We start from the raw sequence: 24,998 nt of genomic DNA, 5'->3' as shown, positions 1-24,998 counted from the left end.
TTATGTGGGCCCTACCAAGGATGTCGTTGTGGTTTGTGCAGCCCTTTAAAGCACTTGTGATTTAGGGCTATATAAATAAACATTAATTTGATTGATTGATTGAGTGTCTTGCCCAAAGACACAACAGCAGTGACTAGGATGGCGGAAGTGGGGATCGAACCTGGAACCCTCAAGTTGCTGGCACGGCCACGCTACCAACCGGGCTATACCGCTCCAATCAGCACTAATGTGCTGATCATTCTTACTGGGAGACCCTGGGGGAAAAGAGTTAATATGGTTCATAGGGACCAAATTTAAATAATTTTGCACAATTCACACACATTTGTACGTGACTACTGAGAACCATTAAAAAAACTTCAAATTAGATGTTAAACATGTTTACTTTTCAGTAAACATGTTTTATGGGCCAAAGCTTAAAAATCACTTAGGTATTTTCAGAATGGATCTGACTATCATTTAAAAAGGACCTGTTTTTTCCGTCCCCATACCGTCAGAAGTTCCCTAAAGGTGTGTAAACAGAGCGATGTCCCCATTAAGTCAGCACTGCCAGAACACACACACACACACACACATTCAAGGGTGTGTTCCCCTCACATCCACGCCCCCCAACAATAAAAAAGAAAAAAAGAAGGCCTCTAGTGAGCACGCCAGCACTGATCATGTGACAAGGTGTTATCTGCGCTCCAAGAATTGATCCCCGATGGATGCCATTGAGGTACCTGATCTGATAACCTCTGCAGGTCCCTTCTTACTGTATATTCCTGTGTGTGTGTGTGTTTGTATGTGATGTAAAAAGGAATCCTCCACACACTTCCGCAGCGAGCGCTAATCCGCGAGCCCGCGTCTGGTTTGAACAATGGATGACATCATGAGCGGATTGCTAACACGGATTTAGCTGGTCGTTATCTTCCGCTCTTTCGGGGCGACCCCTCATCTCGCCCGTCTCCATCCCTCACCCTGCCTTCCCGGACGTCGACTTTCCCAGGATTTATTTCACAGATCCAAAAACGGGACTTATGTACTTTTAATTCGACGCGGCTGACGACGCCTCGTTTTGCTTTTCCCCCGTAAGGCGGCTCAGGTTAAAAAGGCGAGTTAGCGGCCTCGAATTATGTCAATCGGACAAGCGGTAGGAAATGGATGGCAGGATTGATGGATGGGTTGCTAAGGTTCGAACCAGCGATGTGAAGCAGGAGCAAGGAAATAAATAAATGCTCATGCATTTTAAGCAGAATTGCCACAAAATGTGAAACAAATCCTCATCAATGGTCATTTATTTTTTTTATTTTTTTCTGACATCGTCACTTGTTATGAAAGTTACATTCTTCACGCGACTTGTCAAGAATGAAGTTACAGAATGCAAACAAAGTACCAATGACAGTCACACACACACTAGGTGTGGCGAAATTATTCCCTGCATTTGACCCATCACCTTTGATCACCCCCTGGGAGGTGAGGGGAGCAGTGGGCAGCAGCGGTGAACGCGCCCGGGAATCATTTTCGGTGATTTAACCCCCAATTTCAACCCTTGATGCTGAGTGCCAAGCAAGGAGATAATGGCTCCCATTTTTAAAGTATTTGGTATGACTCGGCCGGGGTTTGAACTCACACCTACTGATCTCTGTTTGCGTTATAAACACAACTTCTCGTTGTTTCTCATGTATATTTTCTGCTGGATCTATGCTGCCCTTTTTTCGCTGCAGCTGTTACACATACTGCGTTTTATTTTGTTGTTGCGCCCTAAAAAGTGTTAATACTGCAAGCACTGTACCCATTACGCACCAGTTGTTTGAATGTAGAACGCATCTTTGTTGTAGTTTCAATGTAAAGTGGCTAATGCTAATCAGTAGCATGTCAACAACAAGGCTAATGTATATTAGCATTGAGCTAGCTGGCTTTCTTTACCTATGATGGATCGTTTTTTTTTTGGAGTAATTTTGTCAGCATTGAACTTTGCAACATCATCTAGAGGTAGTTTGGCTGAGTCGGCAACCGAGCGTAAAGTCGCGTGCAACCCGGGCACCGTGACCTGGCACCGTTGGATTTTACGTGACGGTGCTCAGCAAGACCGGCGGAATTCGGTCCGATTCGGTGACCATCCCTACTCATGATACTTGTACATGTTAATTGGGTTTTGTTTATATATATATATATATATATATATATATACACATATACACACACCGTATTTCCTTGAATTGCCGCAGGGCATATAGTATGCGCCTGCCTTGAATTACTGCTTCCCAAAATAATTAGCGCATGCTTAGTATCACCGCCTGGTCAAACCTTTGACGTCACGAGTGACACTTCCCCTGCCATCATTTTCAAAATAGAGGAGGCTGATTTCAATACGGTAATTTGAAATTGCATAAAGGGAAGAAGATTACGAGCTATTCAGTAGGATTTAAGGTCCCAGCTTACATCACACTCACATTTATACTGCATACCTTTGGTAAGTGCCGGAGTGAGAAGAGGTTTTGAAATAATTAGCGCATGCTTACTTTTACCACATGCCTTTGGTAAGCGCGGGAGTGAGAAGAGGTTTTAAATTAATTAGCGCCCCGGCGGCAATTCAAGGAAATACGGTGTGTGTGTGTGTATATATATATATATATATATATATATATATATATATATATATGTCATAATTAATTGGTACTCTTTTTTTTTTTTTAAATGGTAGTAGTCACGTACAAATTTGGGTGAATTATGTAAAATTATTGAAATGTGGTCCCTATGAACCATATTAACTTTTTTTTTTTAATTGTAAATGTATTACAAATAAAATTGGTAAAACTTTAGCAAAGATTGTGGATATTTATGTACAGGATATATATATATATATATATATATATATATATATATATATATATATATATATGTGTGCAAAAAATGACATTTTAATTCTGGGGTATTGTTTGTAGAATTTTGAGGCTTTTTAAACAAATTGTATTTATTTATTTTTATTTTTATTTTGGAATAAGGCTATATATAACATAACATGCGGAAAAAGAGAATACTTTCCGGGTGCACTGTATTTGCACGCGTGTTATTATTACGCGAATAATCCTCATCAATGCCCGCCAGGAGCGCCGTTTGCACTCCGCCTGCAAACACGCGGCGGCATGCAGATGAAATGTAAAAAACGCTGCGTTGAGTGCGCGTCGATCAAATATTCATCCACGCCGACTAAATGTTGAATGAGAAGTTCACCGCCATTTTAACAGGAGGCAAACGAGCGGCGCGAGAAAGCCGCAAATCTTCATGGCAAAAAAATCCAACAAAAAAACAAAAACTGGATCGTCAGCGGTGGCGCCGGCTAGCGCCGCTCGGCTAATCACCATGCTAACTTTTGCAGGTGGGATGATTTTTATTGGATGTTTTCAGACTCTTAATTAACGCTTTGGAAAATGACTGCGGGCCATATCTGTTTAGATTGATCTGCAGCGCGCGTTATTCCGTAAGCGGTGGGTTTCTGCGTTAAGGGGGAGGCTGGGTGGGTGGGGCATTAATTCCGATGGCCTGAGGGAAGGATCATACCCACGCTGGGAGCTTCTCTTACCAGTTGTTGACTTGTAAGATGGTGAGGCCCGTGTCTTGCGCCAGCTGCTTCTTCTGCTCCTCTGACGGGTACGGATGCTGCGGGAAACACAGATAACAATGTTTAAGACCACTTCCTGGAAGGGGAGGAGCTTCGTTGCCTTTCTTCATGAGTGCTGAGTGGTGTGTGTGTGTGTGTTCTGGCAATGTTGACTTAAAGGCCTACTGAAATGAGATTTTCTTATTTAAATGGGGAAAGCAGGTCCATTCTATGTGTCATACTTGATCATTTCGGGATATTACCATATTTTTGCTGAAAGGATTTAGTAGAGAACATCGACGATAAAGTTCGCAACTTTTGGTCGCTAATAAAAAAGCCTTGCCTGTACCGGAAGTAGCAGACGATGACGTCACCCGTTGATGGCTCCTCACATTGTTTTTAATGGGAGCCTCCAACAAAAAAAGCTATTCGGACCGAGAAAGCGACAATTCCCCTATTAATTTGAGGGAGGATGAAAGATTTGTGGATGAGGATATTGATAGTGAAGGCCTAAAAAAAAATAAAAATCAAAAAAATAAATAAAAAGCGATTGCTCCGGGCGGCGGCAGTGTGAACATTTCAGATGTAATTAGACACTGTGGAGAGGGGCGTGTCCTATGCGGCAATCAGGTGAGCAGATACCTCAGCTGGGACGAGTTATGTAATCACCTGTTTCCTTTATCAGCAGCGTTGGAAACCATGAGAGGGGCTGGCGAATGAAGTGAGAGCCAGACAGAGAGAAAGAGAAGACAAAGAACCGGTAATATTGCGCTGAAAAGCTGTGAAAGACTGTAAGAGAAAAATAATATTGTCAAAAGAATAAAAAGTGTGTAAACCACTGAAACAAGGTGTGGTGTGTACGGCACATAAACGGAGGACCAGGACAAGGATCTCCACAGACACATTTACAAGGATATTTCTGGAAGATCCCTTATCTGCTTATTGTTTTAATAGTGTTTTAGTGAGATTGTAAAGACATACCTCAAAGTCAGATGGCTGCGGTGAACATGCCAGTGTCTCAGAGAGAACCCGAGGAGCCAAGCTCACAGCTGCCTTTTTTGACAGCTACTGCAGGAGGCTGAATAATCCACTGATGGCTCCGGTAAGATATATATCACAATTTTCCCATCCAAAAACAAGCTGGTTGACGTAGAGAAACATGTTCGCTTGACCGCTCTGTGTTAAAGCTTCACAACAAACAAAGAAACACTGGCTGTGTCTCGGTGCTAAAGGCAGCTGCAATCCACTGCTTTCCACCAACAGCATTCTTCTTTATAGTCTCCATTATTAAGTGAACAAATTGCAAAAGATTCAGCAACACAGATGTCCAAATTACTGTGTAATTATGCGATGAAAAGAGACGACTTTTAGCCGTAAGTGGTGCTGAGCTAATATGTCCCCTCTAACCCGAAACGTCACAAACACACGTCATCATTCCGCAACATTTTCAACAAGAAAATCCGCGGGAAATTTAAAATTGTAATTTAGTAAACTAAACGGGCAATGTTAATATTTCATCATTGATATATAAACTATCAGACTGCGTGGTCGGTAGTAGTGGGTTTCAGTAGGCCTTTAATGGGGACCTCGCGCTGTTTACACACCTTTAAGGGACTTCTGACAGTATGGGGACCAAGGGAAACCTTTTTAAATGATAGTCAGATCCATTCTGAAGATGCCCAAGTGATTCTTAAGCTAAAACAAGATAATTCTTTATTGATCCCACAACAGGGAAATTGAGGTTACTTTGTTGACGTTTTTAAAATATTGGTAAAAGAAAAAATTAATATTCTTGAAAAGTTAAACATTTGTTATCCTGGCATTAATAGTACTGTGATTTTGTATGGTATCCGTCCTTAACTAAAAGTAATATATTTTTCACAAAAAAAAATCTGGTTTAGTGTTCCCTAGGATGACATTTTAATACAGCATGATTATAAAACATTATTACCTTAAAGTATGATTCACATTCAGAATCTTCCATCCTTCTATATATGGTAGTTGGAGTTGCAGACAACTTCATTACTGCTTAATAGCAGATTTTAGTCATGTCACAGAAGATGCAGGATTTGCTTTAACATTTATGTGGTGAAACTTTCTATAAGAGGACAGCTGTGGTGTAGTATTCTGAGTATCATGTCATATTGATTTTTTTTCTTTTTTAAAAAAAAAATGGTCCTCAGTAGTCACGTACAAATTTGTGTGAATTATGCAAAATTATTTAAATTCAGTCCCCATGAACCATATTAACTATTTTTCCCCAGGCTCCCCAGTAAGTATGATCAGCACATTACTTCATCAATCCAGAGATTTAAAGAAATGTATGAGCTAACTCATTTATTTTAATGTCTCCACAACCTGTAGAAAGGGTGGTCCCCACAAGTACTGAACAGCAAACTTGTGTGTGTGTGCGCTCGTGTGATGCCTCCCTGGCCTCGTCATTAATGGAAAATGAGCTTTTGTAATTACCGGCAGCCAGAGAGGGGCAAGCCAATTAGGAAGTCAAGTGAAGTGGAGGAGCAGCTCCTCTTAATTAGGCACAAATATACATGTGGTGTATGTGTCGAAATCACCCTTCCAAAGAGTTCATAGAATTAAAATAAAAACACCACTTTACTGCCTTTGAAAAATACCGGTACATTTATTAGTTTTTCCTCCCTGGACATCACATTGATGGTAAAAACGAGCAAAGGCGCATGTTCGGCAAAACGACACGTACGGAGTACTTACAAGCAGACATAAGAGTCAGGACGGACGCATTGTGGCTTAAAAACTAACCATCGATGCAAAAATGTGAAACACTGAAGCGCAAGAGACGCTTCGCTCTTGCTCTTGTTAGCCATTAGCTAGCTAGCGGGTAACGTCCGTCCGCAGTCGGCAGTGTTTTGGCTACTTCTAAATCACTAATCCTCGCCTCCATGGCGACGAATAAAGTACGTTTCGTACAAGTATCCTCCCCGCAGGACGAGGAATAGCTAAACATGCTTCACTACACACCATAGGACGATAAAATAGCTAACCGCTAACAGCAAGCTAGCACTCCTTAAGGTAAACAAATAGGTGGATCTGTGCAAATTTTGACTGTAACGATACCGATTCCAAGAGTCGTATCTAGTCGATATCAATGATTACATCAATATTTTTTACTATCACAAAATATTTTGTCATTTTTTATATTGTATTGTATTAAGTTATTTTGTTGGACTAATTATAATGTGAAAAAAAAAAAAGCTGGTAGCAAACATGGCGCTGTCACGCTAAATTTCTTCCCCCCGGAAGACATTTGGCGTGACAGCCCCTCTAATGCCTGAAGGACCACAATGAGGGTGGAAGGACCTTAAAGCAGCCCACACAGCTGCCTGTTTTAAAAGCATTATAATTGGCTGATTGTCATTGGTGAAAAATAACAGTGAGGAAACAATATTAGCAATTCAAGCTATTTTTGCTTCGCTAATTTTGCAGCTGTAACCCTTGAGAGTCATATAACTTGCTTAAAGCAGCCCACACAGCTGCCTGTTTTAAAAGCATTATAATTGGATGATTGTCATTGGTGAAAAATAACAGTGAGGAAACAATATTAGCATTTCAAGCTATTTTTGCTTCGCTAATTTTGCAGCTGTAACCCTTAAGAGTCATATAACTTGCTTAAAGCCGCCCACACAGCTGCCTGTTTTAAAAGCATTAAAATTGGCTGATTGTCATTGGTGAAAGATAACGGTGAGGAAACAATATTAGCATTCCAGCACGCTAACTTTTCAAGCTATTTTTGCTTCGCTAATTTTGCAGCTGTAACCCTTAAGAGTCATATAACTTGCTTAAAGCAGCCCACACCGCTGCCTGTTTTAAAAGCATTATAATTGACTGATTGTCATTGGTGAAAAATAAGGGTGAGGAAAAAATATTAGCATTCCAGCATGCTTATTTTTCAAGCAAAAATAGCTTGAAAAGTTAGCATGCTGGAATGTCTTCCGGGGGGAAGGTTTTTTTAGGGGAGGAAATTTGGCGTGACAGCCCCTCTAATGCCTGAAGGACCCCAATGAGGGTGGAAGGACCTTAAAGCAGCCCACACAGCTGCCTTTTTTAAAAGCATTATAATTGACTGATTGTCTTTGGTGAAAAATAAGGGTGAGGAAAAAATATTAGCATTCCAGCATGCTTATTTTTCAAGCTATTTTTGATTCGCTAATTTTGCAGCTGAACCCTTAAGAGTCATATAACTTGCTTAAAGCAGCCCACACAGCTGCCTGTTTTAAAAGCAATATAATTGGCTGATTGTCCATCCATCCATCCATCCATCCATTTTCTACCGCTTATTCCCTTTCGGGGTCGCGGGGGGCGCTGGCGCCTATCTCAGCTGATTGTCATTGGTGAAAAATAACGGTGAGGAAAAAATATTAGCATTCCAGCATGCTAACTTTTAAAGCTATTTTTGCTTCGCTAATTTTGCAGCTGTAACCTTTAAGAGTCATATAACTTGGTATTAACACGCCCTCATTGGGGTCCTTCAGGCATTAGAGGGGCTGTCACGCCAAATGTCTTCCGGGGGGAAGGTTTTTGTAGGGGTGGGGAAGAAATTTGGCGTGACAGCCCCTTTAATGCCTGAAGGACCCCAATGAGGGTGGAAGGACCTTAAAGCTGCCCACAAAGCTGCCTGTTTTAAAAGCATTATAATTGACTGATTGTCATTGGTGAAAAATAACGGTGAGGAAAAAATATTAGCATTCCAGCATGCTAACCTTTCAAGCTATTTTTGCTTTGCTAATTTTGCAGCTGTAACCCTTAAGAGTAAAATAACTTGGTATTATCACGCCCTCATTGGGGTCCTTCAGGCATTAGAGGGGCTGTCATGCCAAATGTCTTCCGGGGAACGCCTCGGGATCCCCTAGGAGGAGCTGGACGAAGTGGCTGGGGAGAGGGAGGTCTGGGCTTCCCTGCTTAGGCTGCTGCCCCCGTGACCCAACGATGGATGGATCTCTGTGGTAATATGGTTTGGACACAATATATTGTGGGTAATGGCAGTCAGGTATGGTGGAATCGAGCGACACGGTTTTTTGACCTTACTCCTACTTTTTTTTTAACACTTTCTTACTCTAACAAACTGGCTTTATTTTTCCATTATTTTTTTCCCAACGTCATTATTGTTTTAAGTTTTTTTTTAATGATTAACTTCACGAGTAAACGATACAAAACGAAGAGGAGCGTCTGGAGTTTTGTTTGTTGTTGCCGCAGCAAGCGGGAGAAAGTAGAGCTTCTTTAGGAAACTAAAAAAGTGAGTATGAAAATATATCTTCACCACTTTGGTCATAATTTTTGCGCTTAAGAAACTTCTCCATGAGTTTAGCTCCAGACTTTTTCTCTTTGCTTGAGATTGTCATTGCACTGCAAAAAAGAGATGATAAAACCTGCAATAAAAAAACAAAATGTTAGTACTAAAAGTACTAAAAACTAGTGAAAAGATCTGTCCATGCAGCTAGTTCATTTTACTTGGTAAAAACATCCTGAATTAAAATGTGTAAATATAGAAATTAGCAGCACTTTTACACTAGAAAGAAGTATTTTATTCTGAAAATAAGCATGATTCAACTTGCAATTCTATATTTAAGAATCTTTAAATCAGATCTTCTACGTGGGGAAAAACCTAAATATCGTATTTGAATAGTTTTTTCCATACGGACCACAGCTCCCCCTTGGAGACAGGGTGAGTGACTCTGCCATTCGGAACGAGCTCAGAGTAAAGCTGCTGCTCCTCCACATCAAGAGGAGCCGGATGAAGTGGTTAGGACGATTCCCTAGGCAGGTGTTTAAGACCAGTAGGGAGGCCATGGGGAAGACCCAGGACACATTAGGGTGACTATGTCTCCCAGCTGGCCTGGGAATGACTCACGATCTCCTAGGGGGAGCTGGACTTAGTGGCTGGGGAGAGGGAAGTATGGGCTTCTGTGCTTAGGCTGCTGCCCACACGACCCGACCTCGGATATGCAGAAGAAGATGGTTGGATATTTATATATATATTTTTTAAACTAAAATCAACAAAATATAAATATTCATGCTAAAATCAAGATGATGATGTAAAGTCAGTGACTGAATTGCTCCTAAAACTAGGGAAATTTATAAAAATACAATTTTAAATCTTGGCAATTGGAAAATAATTTGCAGTGTACTGCCACAAGTGGTGGGAAAGTGTACTACAGCTACCGCCGCCACCCATACAGACCCCGGCGGAGAAACATATGTTCGAAAGCCAATCAGGCGACCACAGTGCGCCATGTTTGCTACCAACTTTAAAAAAAAAAAAAAATCTGTTTCCCAGCGGTAACAACTGTAATACACTTCCCCACCACTTGTGGCAGTAATGACAGTATCATACAAAGAGAAGAAGTCTGGAGCTAAAACGGTAGAAAGTTTTTTAAGTGCAAAAAAATATGACTAAAGTGGTGAAACTATATTTTCAATGGCACTTTAATTTTATTGACAGCTCATTCAATTTATTACTTCAGCTAGAACTTATTTTAGAACTTTGTAATTGTATGTCCATTTATTTTTTAGTAATTTTAAGGGTCCCCTTTTTTTTTTCAGTATATTTGATTAGTATTTATTTTGTAATCAGCCTGGCCTAAGCCTTGATAATAATATTTGTGGTTAAAACATGCTTTGATATCATTTGACAAGCTTGTGAACTGGAAGTAGGTCACATATAATTATCAAGTATGGTTAAAATCCAGAGTGAGATGACTAATTCAGTCTTAATATTTAAGTGGGCATTGCAAAGAATTAACCTATATGACCCAATACAAAAGTAAGAGCTTATTTGTCCGCATCTTGTGGAGGATGTTAGTGACTCAAGCCAGTGACCATGGAAATAACTTTCCAAATTCACAGTAATTACTTATATGACCCAATACATAATCAAGTGCTTATTTGTTTCCATTCTGTGGACAATGTTAGTGACTCAGGCCAGTGACCATGGAGTGAACTTTTTAAATGCAACGTATTTACCTATATGACCCAATACATAGGTAAGCGCTTATTTGTCCGCATCTTGTGAGCGATGTCAGTGACCATGGAGAGAACTTTCAAGATTATGCACTTATATGACCCAATGCAAACAACCTTCCCTGGTCATGGCGCAGGAAAAAAAGCATCAACCGGCACAAAAAGTCAACAAACATGTCACACATAATAAAACCTGCTTACTGAACCTTGTGGGTATTCTAAAAAAAACAGCCAACCAACATAAAAAACATCTAAATAGAAACCATTTAAATCCATTGAAATGCATGATGGGAAAAATGCATAGAACTCTCCACACTTATCCATGAATTTTAGCTGCTTGACATTTCTGAATGATTACAAAACTTTATTGTATAAGAAAGTGCATTCTAATAAATAGTAATCAATATTCATGCTCTCAACCCACTCTGCAGAGAAATAAATCAAAGCAAGTCCGCACGCCAATGACACAACAATCCGACGTGTAAAATTGGTGCGGCGCCAGTGTGTTTATTTCGATTTTCTGTTTTTCCCCACGCCGCACAATGAACGCGAGTGTCTGAAGGCGGCATGTGATTGGCTGTGGGGAACACAACGATAAGCAGGCTAATTCCATGCGCTAAGTTATAATTGCACTGTCGCCTCTGGCCAAAACCGCACGTGTTTGTTTGTGTGTGTGTGTGTGTGTGTGTGTGTGTGTGTGTGTGTGTGTGTGTGTGTGTGTGTGTGTGTGTGTGTGTGTGTGTGTGTGTGTGTGGACTGTGCATCTATTCATGCGCTCGCAACATCTAAGGACGATACAAGGCGCCGATCTGCCGCCCACGTGAGGAAGCGGCTGTCCGAAGTCATGAAACACGATTGTCTAAGCTTTTGCATAATCGAATGTCTGGCATGCTGCTAACTCGTCATGTGTGCAACGTGTGTGTGTGTGTGTGTGTGTGTGTGTGTGTGTGTGTGTGTGTGTGTGTGCGTTTACCCTTCTTCAGACATCAACAAGGAAAAGTAGCTTCCATATGAGGAGCGGTGAACAAGTTAGGACATAAATCATGGTCCCAATACGGAAAACCATTGCATCTAATAGAAAATGTCTCATTTGCACCCCTGGTGGTGAAATCTTTTAAAATGAGGGTGGTCCCAAAAAGGAGGGATTTTTCAAATTGACCGTGTGTCGGTTTTAAAAGTGGTCCCCCTCTGGTCAACGGATGAAATAACAAGTGTGTGTAAGAAATTTAAATGCACCCCCTTTAACTAAAATTAATTAAAAAAATATACTCTCATAACGAAGTAAATAACGAAGATTAAAAAACAAGGAATAATGAATGAACTAAAAGCAGTGTTTTTTTCACAATGTGTCGAATTTATACTTATAAAATTTGGAACAATTTCTCATATTCTTTCTGTTTCTGTAATATTGCAATATTTTCTCGTAAAGTTATTACTTTTTAATGTAAAAGTATTACTTTTTAATGCAAAATGGCAACATTTGTCGTTATAAAATTCTGACTTTTATCAAAAATATTGCCAATTAGTTTTTTTGTGCTTGTAAAATAGTGACATTTTTGGAGTCAAATGATGACTTTTGTCCAAATTTTGACAAGTAAAATTTCAATTATTTTTAGAATAATTTTAAAGTTTTCTTTTAAAATTGTGACTTTTGTCGAGTAAGTCTCTTTTCATAAAATTGCCAAAATGTAAAGTTTTTCTTGTAACATTGCGACTGTTAGAGTAAAACTCCAACTTTTTATCATAAAATAAAACAAATGTTCAGTTTTTCTTGTAAACTTTCAACTTGCATTGAGTAAAATGATGACTTGTTAAAATACCGCTAAAATTCTCAGTTTTTCTTGTGAAACTGTGACCTTTTTCTTGTGAAATTCCAACTAATTTTTCAGGTAAAATTCCAATTATTGTAACAATATTACGAACATTTTAAAATTTTTCTTTTAAAAATTGTGACTTTTGTCGAGTAAAAGCTCGACTTTTTTCATAAAATTTCCAAAATGTAAAGTTTTTCTTGTCAAATTGCGACTTTTTTCTTGTGAAATGTGTACTTATTTTTCAAGTAACATTCCAACTAATTTTTCAAGTAAAATTCCAGTTATTATTTTAATATTGCCAACATTTTAAAGTTTTCTTTTAAAATTGTGACTCTTTCATAAAACTGCCAAAATGTAAAGCTTTTTCTTGTAAAATTCCAACTTTTTATCACAATATTGCACAAATGTTCAGTTTTTCTTGTAAAATTTTAACTTGCGTTGAGTAAAATGACGACTTTTGTTATAGTACTGCCAAAATTCTCAGTATTTATTTTGAAATTGTGACCTTTTTCTTGTAAAATTCCAACTAATTTTTCAAGTAAAATTCCAATTATTATTATAATATTGCCAACATTTTAAAGTTTTCTTTTAAAATTTTGACTTTTGTCGCATAAAAGCACAACATTTGTCATTAAATTGCCAAAATCTTAAGCTTTTTCTTGTAAAATTCAAACTTTTTAACATAATTTTGCAGAAATGTTTAGTTTTTCTTGTAAAATTACGATTTGCGTTGAGTAAAATAACGACTTGCATTATAATACTGCCAAAATTCAAAGTACTTCTTGTGAAATTGTGACCTTTTTTTTGTGAAATTCCAACTAATTTTTCAAGTAAAATTCCAATTATTATTATAATATTGCCAACATTTTAAAGTTTTCTTTTAAAATTTTGACTTTTGTCGCATAAAAGCACAACATTTGTCATTAAATTGCCAAAATCTTAAGCTTTTTCTTGTAAAATTCAAACTTTTTAACATAATTTTGCAGAAATGTTTAGTTTTTCTTGTAAAATTACGATTTGCGTTGAGTAAAATAACGACTTGCATTATAATACTGCCAAAATTCAAAGTACTTCTTGTGAAATTGTGACCTTTTTTTTGTGAAATTCCAACTAATTTTTCAAGTAAAATTCCAATTATTATTATAATATTGCCAACATTTTAAAGTTTTCTTTTAAAATTTTGACTTTTGTCGCATAAAAGCACAACATTTGTCATTAAATTGCCAAAATCTTAAGCTTTTTCTTGTAAAATTCAAACTTTTTAACATAATTTTGCAGAAATGTTTAGTTTTTCTTGTAAAATTACGATTTGCGTTGAGTAAAATAACGACTTGCATTATAATACTGCCAAAATTCAAAGTACTTCTTGTGAAATTGTGACCTTTTTTTTGTGAAATTCCAACTAATTTTTCAAGTAAAATTCCAATTATTATTATAATATTGCCAACATTTTAAAGTTTTCTTTTAAAATGTTGACTTTTGTCAAGTAAAAGCCCGACTTTTTTCATTAAATTGCCAAAATGTTAAGCTTTTTCTTCTAAAATTGCGACTGATAAAGTAAAATTATAACTTTTCATCATAATATTGCACAAATGTTCAGTTTTTCTTGTAAAATGTTAACTTGAGTTGAGTGAAATTACGACTTTTACTATAATAATGCCAAAATTCTCAGTTTTTCTTGTGAAATTGTGACCTTTTTCTTGTGAAATTCCAACTCATTTTTCAAGTAAAATTCCAATTATTATAACATTGCCAACATTTTAAAGTTTTCTTTTAAAATGTTGACTATTGTCGAGTAAAAGCACGACTTTTTCCATAAAATTGCCAAAATGTTAAGCTTTTTCTTGTAAAATTGCGACTGATAAAGTAAAATTATAACTTTTATTATAATATTGCACAAATGTTCAGTTTTTCTTGTAAAATTTTAACTTGAGTTGAGTAAAATTACAACTTTTATTATAATACCACCAAAATTCTCAGTTTTTCTTGTGAAACTATGACCTTTTTCTTGTGAAATTCCAACTAATTTTTCAGGTAAAATTCCCATTATTGTTATAATATTGCCAACATTTTAAAGTTTTCTTTTAAAATGTTGACTTTTGTCGAGTAAAAGCACGACTTTTTTCATAACATTTCCAAAATCTAAACTTTTTCTTATAAAATTGCAACTTTTTTCTAGTGAAATATCTACTCATTTTTCAAGTAACATTCCAACTCATTTTTCAAGTAAAATTCCAATTATTATAATAATATTGCCAACATTTTAAAGTTTTCTTTTAAAATTATGATTCTTTCATAAAATTGCCAAAATGTAAAGCTTTTTCTTGTAAAATTCCAACTTTTTTTATAATATTGCACAAATGTTCAGTTTTTCTTGTAAAATTTTAACTTGCATTGAGTAAAATTACAACTTTTATTACAATATTGCCAAAATTCTCAGTTTTTCTTGTGAAAGTGTGACCTTATTCTTGTGAAATTCCAACAAATTTTTCAAGTAAAATTCCTATTATTATTATAATATTGCCAAAATTTTAAAGTTTTCTTTTAAAATTGTGACTTGTGTCGCATAAAAGTAAGACTCTTTCATAAAGTTGCCAACATGTTAAGCTTTTCTTGTAAAATTGTGACTGTTATTGAGTAAAACTCCAACTTTTTATCATAATATTGCACAAATGTTCAGTTTTTCTTGTAAAATTTTAACTTGCGTTGAGTAAAATTACAACTTTTATTATAATACTGCCAAAATTCTCAGTTTTTCTTGTGAAACTGTGACCCTTTTCTTGTGAAATTCCAACTCATTTTTCAAGTAAAATTCCAAATATTATTATAACATTTTGAATATTTTAAAATTTTTCTTTTAAAACTGTGACTTTTGTTGGGTAAAACCACAACTTTTTTCGTAAAATTGCCAAAATGTAAAGCTTTTTCTTGTAAAATTGCAATTGTTAAGGTAAAATTCCAACTTTCTATCATAATATTGCACAAATGTTGAGTTTTTCTCGTAAAAATTGTGATTTGCGTTGAGTAAAATGACAAATTGTATTATAATACTGCCAAAAATCAGTTTTCCTTGCAAAATTGTGACCTTTTTCTTGTGAAATTCCAACTGATTTTTCAATTTTTTTTTAAAATATTGGCATAGTATGTATATATTATTATAGCATGTATATATTATTAATGTTGTAAATACAAATCTTTATATATCTAGAAAGGGTGGTCCTAAAGAAGTAGGCATATTCCTAAGGTCACAAGAAGGTAACAAATACAAGAACGTGTGTGTGTGTGTGTGTGTGTGTGTGTGTGCGTGTGTGTGTGTGTGTGTGTGTGTGTGTGTAAATAACGTCATCCATCAGACCAACGATGACAAGGTGGAGTGTCACAGATCTTTAGAATCCAGAGTCCCTGACTCGTGACGGCGGGGACGACTCGGTCCGTGCTGGCGGCTACACATCGCGGAACAAATGTCGTCTGTTTGGCCCGTTCCGCCCCGCCGTCACACAAACGTACGCGCCTGACACGCACGCAGCCGCCGAGCGCTTCCACGCCACGTCGCGAAAGTGGCAGGAATAACGCGTCCCGAAATAACAAGCAGCGATCCTCCAAGCAGGACTGCTGCCTTTCACGCAGAACAAAGGTCCTGTGTTCTCATTTTAAGTGTCAGCGGCTGGTGAGACCTTGAAAGGAGGACACGTCACCATTCCGATTCCATTCTTGTTGGTAGCGATTCGATTCGGGATCAATTCCCAAAATGGATGAATGGATGGATGTACTGTACTGTGCAATCAACTAATAAAAAATTCAATCAATCAATTAATCAATCAAACTGTAAGTGGAAGTTAAAACTCTACTATGCAAAGCCAGTTATCAACAACACCCAGAAACACCGCCGGTTTTGCTGGGCCCGAGCTCATCAAATTTGTTCGTTATAAAATGTACAATAAATATTAAATAAAAAAAACAACAACAACAAAAACGCCATGCAAAATCGCTAATGCTAATCGGTAGCATGTCGATGGCATTTTCGATGTAAATCCAGTTAGCGCATTTTTGGAAAAAGTGGAACCTTACTTTTGAGTGCTTTGTGTCTGGTTTTCCTAAAGTGCTTGAGCCGGTGCGGACTCTGCAAGCGGACGTGACGCCACGTGCTACAAAGGTACCGAAACAAGGTACCTAACGTGAATCGGTCCCCGCTACGTAGAAAGTACTCAAAATGGGTACCAATAATTAATGCGAGTATATTGCAACTTGTTTGCAAGTGTAAATGTTGTCTGTCTATATGTGATGGCCCTGTGATGAGGTGGCGACCTTTCCAGGATGTTGCTCCGGCACTCCCCGCCACCCCAAAAGGGACAAGCGGTAGAAAAATGGAAAGCTGCAAAAATGTATGGAAAAAAAAAATAATAAAAGTTTCAATCAATCAATCAATCAATAAATCAATCAATCTGTAAGTGCAAGTTAAAACTCTACTATACAAAGCCAAAGCCAGTTATGAAAAACACCCAGAAACGCCGCCGGCTTTGCTGGCCCAGAGCTCTTCTAATTTCGTTATAAAATGTACAATAAATATTAAAAAAATAAATAATAAAAAATCGCCACGTAAAATCGCTAATGCTAATCGGTAGCACGTCGATGGCATTTCCAATGTAAATTGCAGCTCGCGCATTTTTGGAGAAGTGGAGCCTTACTTTTGAGCACTTTGTGTCAGGTTTTCCCAAAGTGCTCAAGCTGGTGCGGACTCTGCAAGCGGACGTGACGTCACGTGCGACAAAGGTAACGAAAGAAGGTACCGTGAATCGGTCCTTGCCACGTAGAAAGTACTCAAAATGGGTACCAATGCTTAATGAGAGTACATTGCAACTGGTTTACAAGTGTAAATGTCTGTCTATATGTGTTGGCGGTGTGATGAGGTGGCGACTTGTCCAGGATGTTGCTCCAGCACCCCCAGCGACCCCAAAAGGGACAAGCGGTAGAGAAAATGGATGGATGTTTGTGGCCTAACTAGAGCTGCAAAAATGTATGTTAAAAAAAATAAAAGTTTCAATCAATCAATCAATCAATCAATCAATCTGTAAGTGCAAGTTAAAACTCTATTATGCAAAACCACAGCCAGTTATCAACAACACCCAGAAATGCCGCCGGGTTTGCTGGGCCAGAGCTCTTCTAATTTCGTTATAAAATTTACAATAAATATTAAGTAAAAAATTCAAAAACGCCATGTAAATTCGCTAATGCTAATCGGTAGCATGTCGATGGCATTTCCAATGTAAATCCGGCTAGCGCATTTTTTTTGAAGAAGTGGAGCCTTACTTTTGAGCGCTTTGTGTCAGGTTTTCCCAAAGTGCTTGAGCCAGTGCGGACTCTGCAAACAGACGTGACGCCACGTCCAACAAAGGTTCCGAAACAAGGTACCGTGAATCGGTCCCCGCTACGTAGAAAGTACTCAAAATGGGTACCAATGCTTAATGCGAGTACATTACAACTTGTTTCCAAGTGTAAATGTTGTCTGTCTATATGTGTTGGCCCTGTGATGAGGTCGCGACTTGTCCGGGGTGTACACCGCCTTCGGCCCAAATGCAGCTGGGATAGGCTCCAGCATGCCCCTAGACCCCAGAGGGATTAAGCGGTAGAAAATGGATGGATGGATGGAAGTACTGTACTCTGCAATCTACTAATAAAAGTTTCAATCAATCAATCTGTAAGTGCAAGTTAAAACTTTACCACGCAAAGCCACAGCCAGTTATCAACAACACCCAGAAACGCCGCCAGCTCCGCTGGACCAGAGCTCATCTAATTTGTTCGCTATCAAATTTACAATGAATATTAAGTAAAAAAAAAACAACAACAAAAGTGGAACCTTACTTTTTAGCACTTTGTTTCTGGTTTCCCCAAAGTGCTTGAGCCGGTGCGGACTCTGCAAACGTACAAAGGTACCGAAAAAAGGTATCGTGAATCGGTCCCCGCTACGTAGAAAGTACTCAAAATGGGTACCGATAATTAATGCGAGTACATTGCAACTTGTTTTCAAGTGTAAATGTTGTCTGTCTATATGTGTTGGCCCTGTGATGAGGGCGACTTGTCCGGGGTGTATACCGCCTTCCGCCTGAATACAGCTGGGATAGGCTCCAGCACGCCCCTAGACCCCAAAAGGATTAAGCGGTAGGAAATGGATGGATGGATGTACTGTACTGTGCAATCTAATAATAAAAGTTTCGATCAATCAATTAATCTGTAAGTGTAAGTTAAAACTCTACTATGCAAAGCCACAGCCAGTTATCAACAACACCCAGAAACGCCGCCAGCTTCACTGGACCACAGCTCATCTAATTTGTTCGTTATAAAACTTACAATAAATATTAAGTAAAAAAAACAACAACAAAAGTGGAACCTTAATTTTTAGCGCTTTGTTTCTGGTTTTCCCAAAGTGCTTGAGCTGGTGCGGACTCTGCAAACGGACAAAGGTACCGTGAATCGGTCCCCGCTACGTAGAAAGTACTCAAAATGGGTACCGATAATTAATGCGAGTAAATTGCAACTTGTTTTCAAGTGTAAATGTTGTCTGTCTATATGTGTTGGCACTGTGATGAGGGGGCGACTTGTCTAGGATGTTGCTCCAGCAACCCCTGTGACCCCAAAAGGGACAAGCGGTAGAAAAATGGATGGATGGATGTACTGTACTCTGCAATCTACTAATAAAAGTTTCAATAAGTGCAAGTTAAAACTCTACTATGCAAAGCCAAAGCCAGTTATCAACAACACCCAGAAACGCCGCCGGCTTCAGATAGGCTCCAGCAAACACCGCAACCGCAAAAAGGACAAGCGGTAGAAAAATGGATGGATGGATGGATGGATGGATGTTTCTGGCCTACCGAGAGCTGCAAAAATGTATGTGTCTAAGGGCTCCTCAAAAGTGCTTGAAAATAATGCATGGACCACAATGGAGGACGGGACGGTTCTCCGAAATGGGCTCCAGCGTGTCAGGTCGTGGTGGTTTAGCAACAACTTTTAATTTTGTCTGTGATTGAGCCTCCTGACGGCCTTTGGCCGGGAGTGGAGAAGCAATAACACGTTCTTTAAAAGAGCAGATGGAAAGTTTCATCCCTCCCTCGCGCCGCTCTATCTTAATGACATGTCCTCTCCAAATACACAACTCCTTTCATGAGGATGTCCAGGCTGCGAGCGCGGGGGGTGTGTGTGTGTGGTGGTGGGGGGGGTTTCCACGCTATCGCTCCAATAGCGTGCGTTAGGTAGAACTTTTGCCTGTGACCTCTGCCGTGCGCGCCGTAAAGCACACCATCGGAGACGAGGAAGGATGGACGGCGGCGAGGGAGAGGAGACGTGAAACCGTTGTAACGGGTACGTGCGGGAGATAAGCGATGGAAATGTTCCACGATACATTTTTTTTTTTTTTTTTTTTTAACTCAACGACCCGGTTCGTGAGATGTTGCGCCATCCGAGGCCCGGCAGGCCACAGCCTCATCTCAGGTGTCGGCCCCCAGGAAAGACTAGGCTTCAAAAGATCGGGATCAGACTTAAAATGCATTGTAACACACACTTGTAGGGACACAAACATGGATTTATTGTGTTTTTTCACTGGCACACACCTCAATGTGACTCTGATCGGTAGAATGCACAATTATTACATGCAAGGATGTTGTTTTTAATCAGGGCTGTTCAAACTTTTTACACTGGAAGGGACATTATTTTTTAACTATTTCAAAAATAAGTCATATATTTGTATGTGTTATTATCCAACACATAAATAACTCGATCAACTTCAGGTCGATCAGTCGATAACAGAAGAAATAATTTTAAAAAATAATAATTTTGTGCACTTTTTATCCAAAAAAAACTTTAAGCCAAAAAGACAAAGGACAAAGTTACCGAAACAAGGGTCATAACTGTTTTAAAAATAAGCCATATATCTGTATTTGTTATATTGTCCATCTATCTATTTTCTACCGCTTGTCCCTTTTGGGGTCACTGGAGCCCATCTCAACTGCATTCGGGCGGAAGGCGGGCTACACCCTGGACAAGTCGCCACCTCATCGCAGGGCCAACACAGATAGACAGACAACATTCACACTCACATTCACACACTAGGGACCATTTAGTGTTGCCAATCAGCCATTTGTTATATTATTCAACACCTAAAAAACTTGATCAACTTCAGGTTGATCAGTCGATAACAGTAGAAATAATTCAAAAAAATAATATTTTGTGCACTTTTTGTCCAAAAAAATGTTTTGCCAAAACACTAAATATGTAATATTATTATATTAAACATTTTCTTTACAATATTTGATGAAGTAACTTGAACTTTGAATAGGTCAACAATACATAACATGGATTTTATCCATCCATCCATTTTCTACCACTTATTCCCTTTTGGGGTCGCGGGGGGCGCTGGCGCCTATCTCAGCTACAATCGGGCGGAAGGCAGGGTACACAAGTCGCCACCTCATTGCAAACATGGATTTTATATTCAATATTATTTTTTTAAGGAATGACAAAATAAAATCCCAAATAAATAAAAATTAAATCCCACTAAAAGTATTGGGGCTCCAAAAGGGCTTGAATAAGTCCAACAATTCATAGCATTGATTTTGATTCATAATTTTTTTTAAGGAATGACAGTTTTTAAAAATAAAATCCCACTAAAGCTTTTGGGCCCCAACAGTACTCCACTCATAAAAGTGTTAAAAATAGGTTATACATATTTTTTCATTTTTCTTTACTCTCCACGTTTTTTTTTAATGCATTTTATATATATATATATATATATATATATATATATATATATATATATATATATATAAAACAATATATACAACAGTTTTTTTTCCAAAATGCTTTTTTGTTTTTTTATGTGCAATATTTGATGTGAAGTAATTGGACCCTTGAATAGGTCAACAATTCATCACATTGATATTATATTCATTATTATTTCTTTAAGGAATGACAAAATAAAATCCTAAATAAATACAAATAAAATCCCACTAAAAGTATTGGGGCTCCAAAAAGGCTCCACTCATAAAAGTGTTAAAAATAAGTCAGACATCTTTTTTTATTTTTTTACTTTCTACACTTTTATGTATTTTATTTTTTTTGTCAAATGTTTTTATACATATGTATTTCAAAAACTAAATATACAACTGTTTTTTCTCCATTTTTTAAAAATGTGCGATATTTGATATATATATATATATATATATATATCAGGGACGGCGTGGCGCAGTGGGAGAGTGGCCGTGCGCAACCCGAGGGTCACTGGTTCAAATCCCACCTAGAACCAACCTCGTCACGTCCGTTGTGTCCTGAGCAAGACACTTCACCCTTGCTCCTGATGGGTGCTGGTTGGCGCCTTGCATGGCAGCTCCCTCCATCAGTGTGTGAATGTGTGTGTGAATGGGTAAATGTGGAAGTAGTGTCAAAGCGCTTTGAGTACCTTGAAGGTAGAAAAGCGCTATACAAGTACAACCCATTTATCATTTATCATTTATATATATATATATATATATATATATATATATATATATATATATATATATATACATATATATATATTTCAAAAACAAAATAAATATACAACTGTTTTTCTCCAATTTTTTTTTTTTAAATGTGCAATATTTGATGAAGTAACAGTAGCCTTGAATAGGTCCACAATTCATCACATTGATTTTACATTCAATATTATTTTTTTAAGGAATGACAAAATAAAATCCCAAATAAATGAAAATAAAATCCCACTAAAAGTATTGGGGTTCCAAAAAGGCTCCACTCATAAAAGTGTTAAAAATAAGTCAGACATCTTTATTTTTTTACTCTACACTTTTCTTATGTATTTTTTTTTTTGTCAAATGTTTTTTGTGTGTGTATATATATATATATATATATATATATATATATATATATATTTCAAAAACAAAATAAATATACAACTGTTTTCTCTCCAATTTTTTTAATATATTTTTTAACCTCCACATTTTTTTATGTAATTGTTTTTGTCAAATGTTTTTTTTAATAGGAAAAACACAAAATATACAGGTGTTTTCTCTCCTAAATGTTTTATTGATGTGCAATATTTGATGTGAAGTAATTGGAGCATTAAATAGGTCAACAATTCATTACATTGTTTTTTTTTTTTTAAGGAATGACAGTTTAAAAAATAAAATCGCACTAAAATTATCGGGACTTAACTCATAAAAGTGTTAAAAATAAGTCAGACATCTTTATTTTTTTACTCTACACTTTTCTTATGTATTTTATTTTTTTTGTCAAATGTTTTTTGTGTGTGTATATATATATATATATATATATATATATATATATATATATATATATATATATATATATATATTTCAAAAACTAAATAAATATACAACTGTTTTCTCTCCAATTTTTTTAATATATTTTTTAATATCCACATTTTTTTATGTAATTGTTTTTGTCAAATGTTTTTTTTAATAGGAAAAACACAAAATATACAGGTGTTTTCTCTCCTAAATGTTTTATTGATGTGCAATATTTGATGTGAAGTAATTGGAGCATTAAATAGGTCAACAATTCATTACATTGTTTTTTTTTTTAAGGAATGACAGTTTAAAAAAATAAAATCGCACTAAAATTATCGGGACTTAACTCATAAAAGTGTTAAAAATAAGTTGTACATATTTTTATTTTTTTACTTTCCACACTTTTTTGTCAAATAAATCTGTTTTTTAAATGGCAAAAACACAAAGTATGCTATTTTTTTCTCCCCAAAATGTTTGTTATGCAGAATATTTGTTGTGAAGTAGTTTGAGCTTTGAAAAGGTCAATAATTCATGACATCGATTTTGATTTATTAAAACATTTTTTTAAGCAATTATAATTAAAAAACAATTAAATCCACCTAAAATTATTAGGGATCCAAAAGTGCCCCACTCATAAAAATAAGTCCTAATTTTTTTTTTTTTTTTTTGGCTTTCAACAATTATTTTTTTTTAAGAAGTTTTCTTTGTTGATGCACATTTGGTCAAATATATTTTTTATATATGTCAAAAACACAAAATATGTAATATTTCCCCCCAAATATATTTTTTAAGTGGAATATTTGATGTGAAGTAATCCGAGCCTTGAATAGGTCAAAAATTCATGACAGCGATGATTTTGATTAATGATTATTTCTTAAGCAATGATAGTTTTAAACAAATAAAACCCCATTTAACGTCTTGGGGATCCAAAAGGGCCCCACTCCTAAAAGTGTTAAAAATAAGTCATAGATTTAAAAGAAAAATGTTTTAAAACTTTTAACACTCATTTGTTTATTTTATGAATTATTATTTCTTTTTTCTATCCACTTTTTTGTCAAATAAAACATTTTAAATTTGGCAAAAAATACAAAATATGCAATATTCCCCCCAACCCCCAATTTTTTTTAATGTGCGATATTTGATGTGAAGTAATTGGAGCATTGACTCAATCAATAATTCGTAACAAAGATTTTGATTCATTATTATTTTTTGAGCCATGACAGTTAATTTTTTTTTTTAAAAACAGCAAAATTCTTGGGTATCCAAAAGGGCTCCACTCATAAAAGTGTCAAACATAAGTCATACAATTAATTATTTGTATTTTTTTTCTTACTTTTAACACTTATTTCTCGTATATTGTTTCTTTGCTTAATGCACTTTCTGTCCAAAAAAACTTTGTTTTTAAATTTGGCAAAAACACAAAATATGCATTACAGCCCCCCCCCCTCAATTTTTTTTAATGTGCAATATTTGATGTTAAGTAATTGGAACATTGACTCGATCAATAATTCATAACAATGATTTTGATTCATTATTATTTTTTGAGCAATGACAGTTAAGAAAAAAAATTAAAACCCAGTAAAATTCTTGGATATCCAAAAGGGCTCCACTCATAAAGGGGTTAAACATAAGTCATACAATTAATTATTTGTATTTTTTTTTCTAACTTTTGACATTTATTTTTCGTATATTTTTTCTTCGCTTTATGCACTTTCTGTCAAAGAAAACTTTGTTTTTAAATATAGCAAAAACACAAAATATGCAATATTTTCCCTAAAGTGAATTATTTAGTGTGAATTTATCAGACACTTGTCATACCAAAGGCTACAAAAAAGGGACCCATTACCTCCCTGCTTGACACTCAGCATCAAGGGTTGGAATTGGGGGTTGAATCACCAAAAATGAGTCTCGGGCGTGGCCTCCGCTGCTGCTCACTGCTCCCAGGGGGTGATCAAGGTTGATGGGTCAAATGCAGAAAATAATTTCGCCACACCTAGTGTCTGTGTGTGCGACAATCATGGGTACTTTAACTTTTAACTCAATATTTCATAACATTGATTTTGATTTTTTATTATATTTCGAGCTTTAAGGAAAACAAAAATGAGCCCGCATGGCAGACTTGAGTTTTGTTAGTCAACATTGCATTGCACCTTTTTTTATGTCTTTCTCTAATTTTAAATACAATTTTTATAAAGTGCAGTGGACCTCTACAACGTAACCCAAAAGGCTCCTGGATTTTCAGAGTTGACGAAGCCATTCACATTTTAGTGAGGCTCTGGATAAAAGTGCAGATTTGAACAAAAACAATGCTACAGTTTT

At 36.6% G+C, this 24,998-nt stretch overlaps 1 protein-coding gene across 2 annotated transcripts in view; it reads right to left on the bottom strand.

Annotated features, from left to right (window-relative positions):
• Positions 1-24,998, bottom strand: part of LOC133559489 (homeobox protein Meis1) — a 232,265-nt gene that overhangs the window by 58,435 nt on the left and 148,832 nt on the right. For both annotated transcript variants that reach the window (XM_061911307.1, XM_061911306.1), the window contains exon 9: positions 3,563-3,639. In XM_061911307.1, the coding sequence (XP_061767291.1) occupies positions 3,563-3,639 (77 nt within the window). The remainder of the gene's footprint in view (positions 1-3,562; positions 3,640-24,998) is intronic.

This window comes from Nerophis ophidion, linkage group LG09 (genome assembly GCF_033978795.1).
Source record: "Nerophis ophidion isolate RoL-2023_Sa linkage group LG09, RoL_Noph_v1.0, whole genome shotgun sequence".
Lineage (NCBI taxonomy): Eukaryota > Metazoa > Chordata > Actinopteri > Syngnathiformes > Syngnathidae > Nerophis > Nerophis ophidion.
This window is presented reverse-complemented; position numbering and strand designations above follow the sequence as displayed.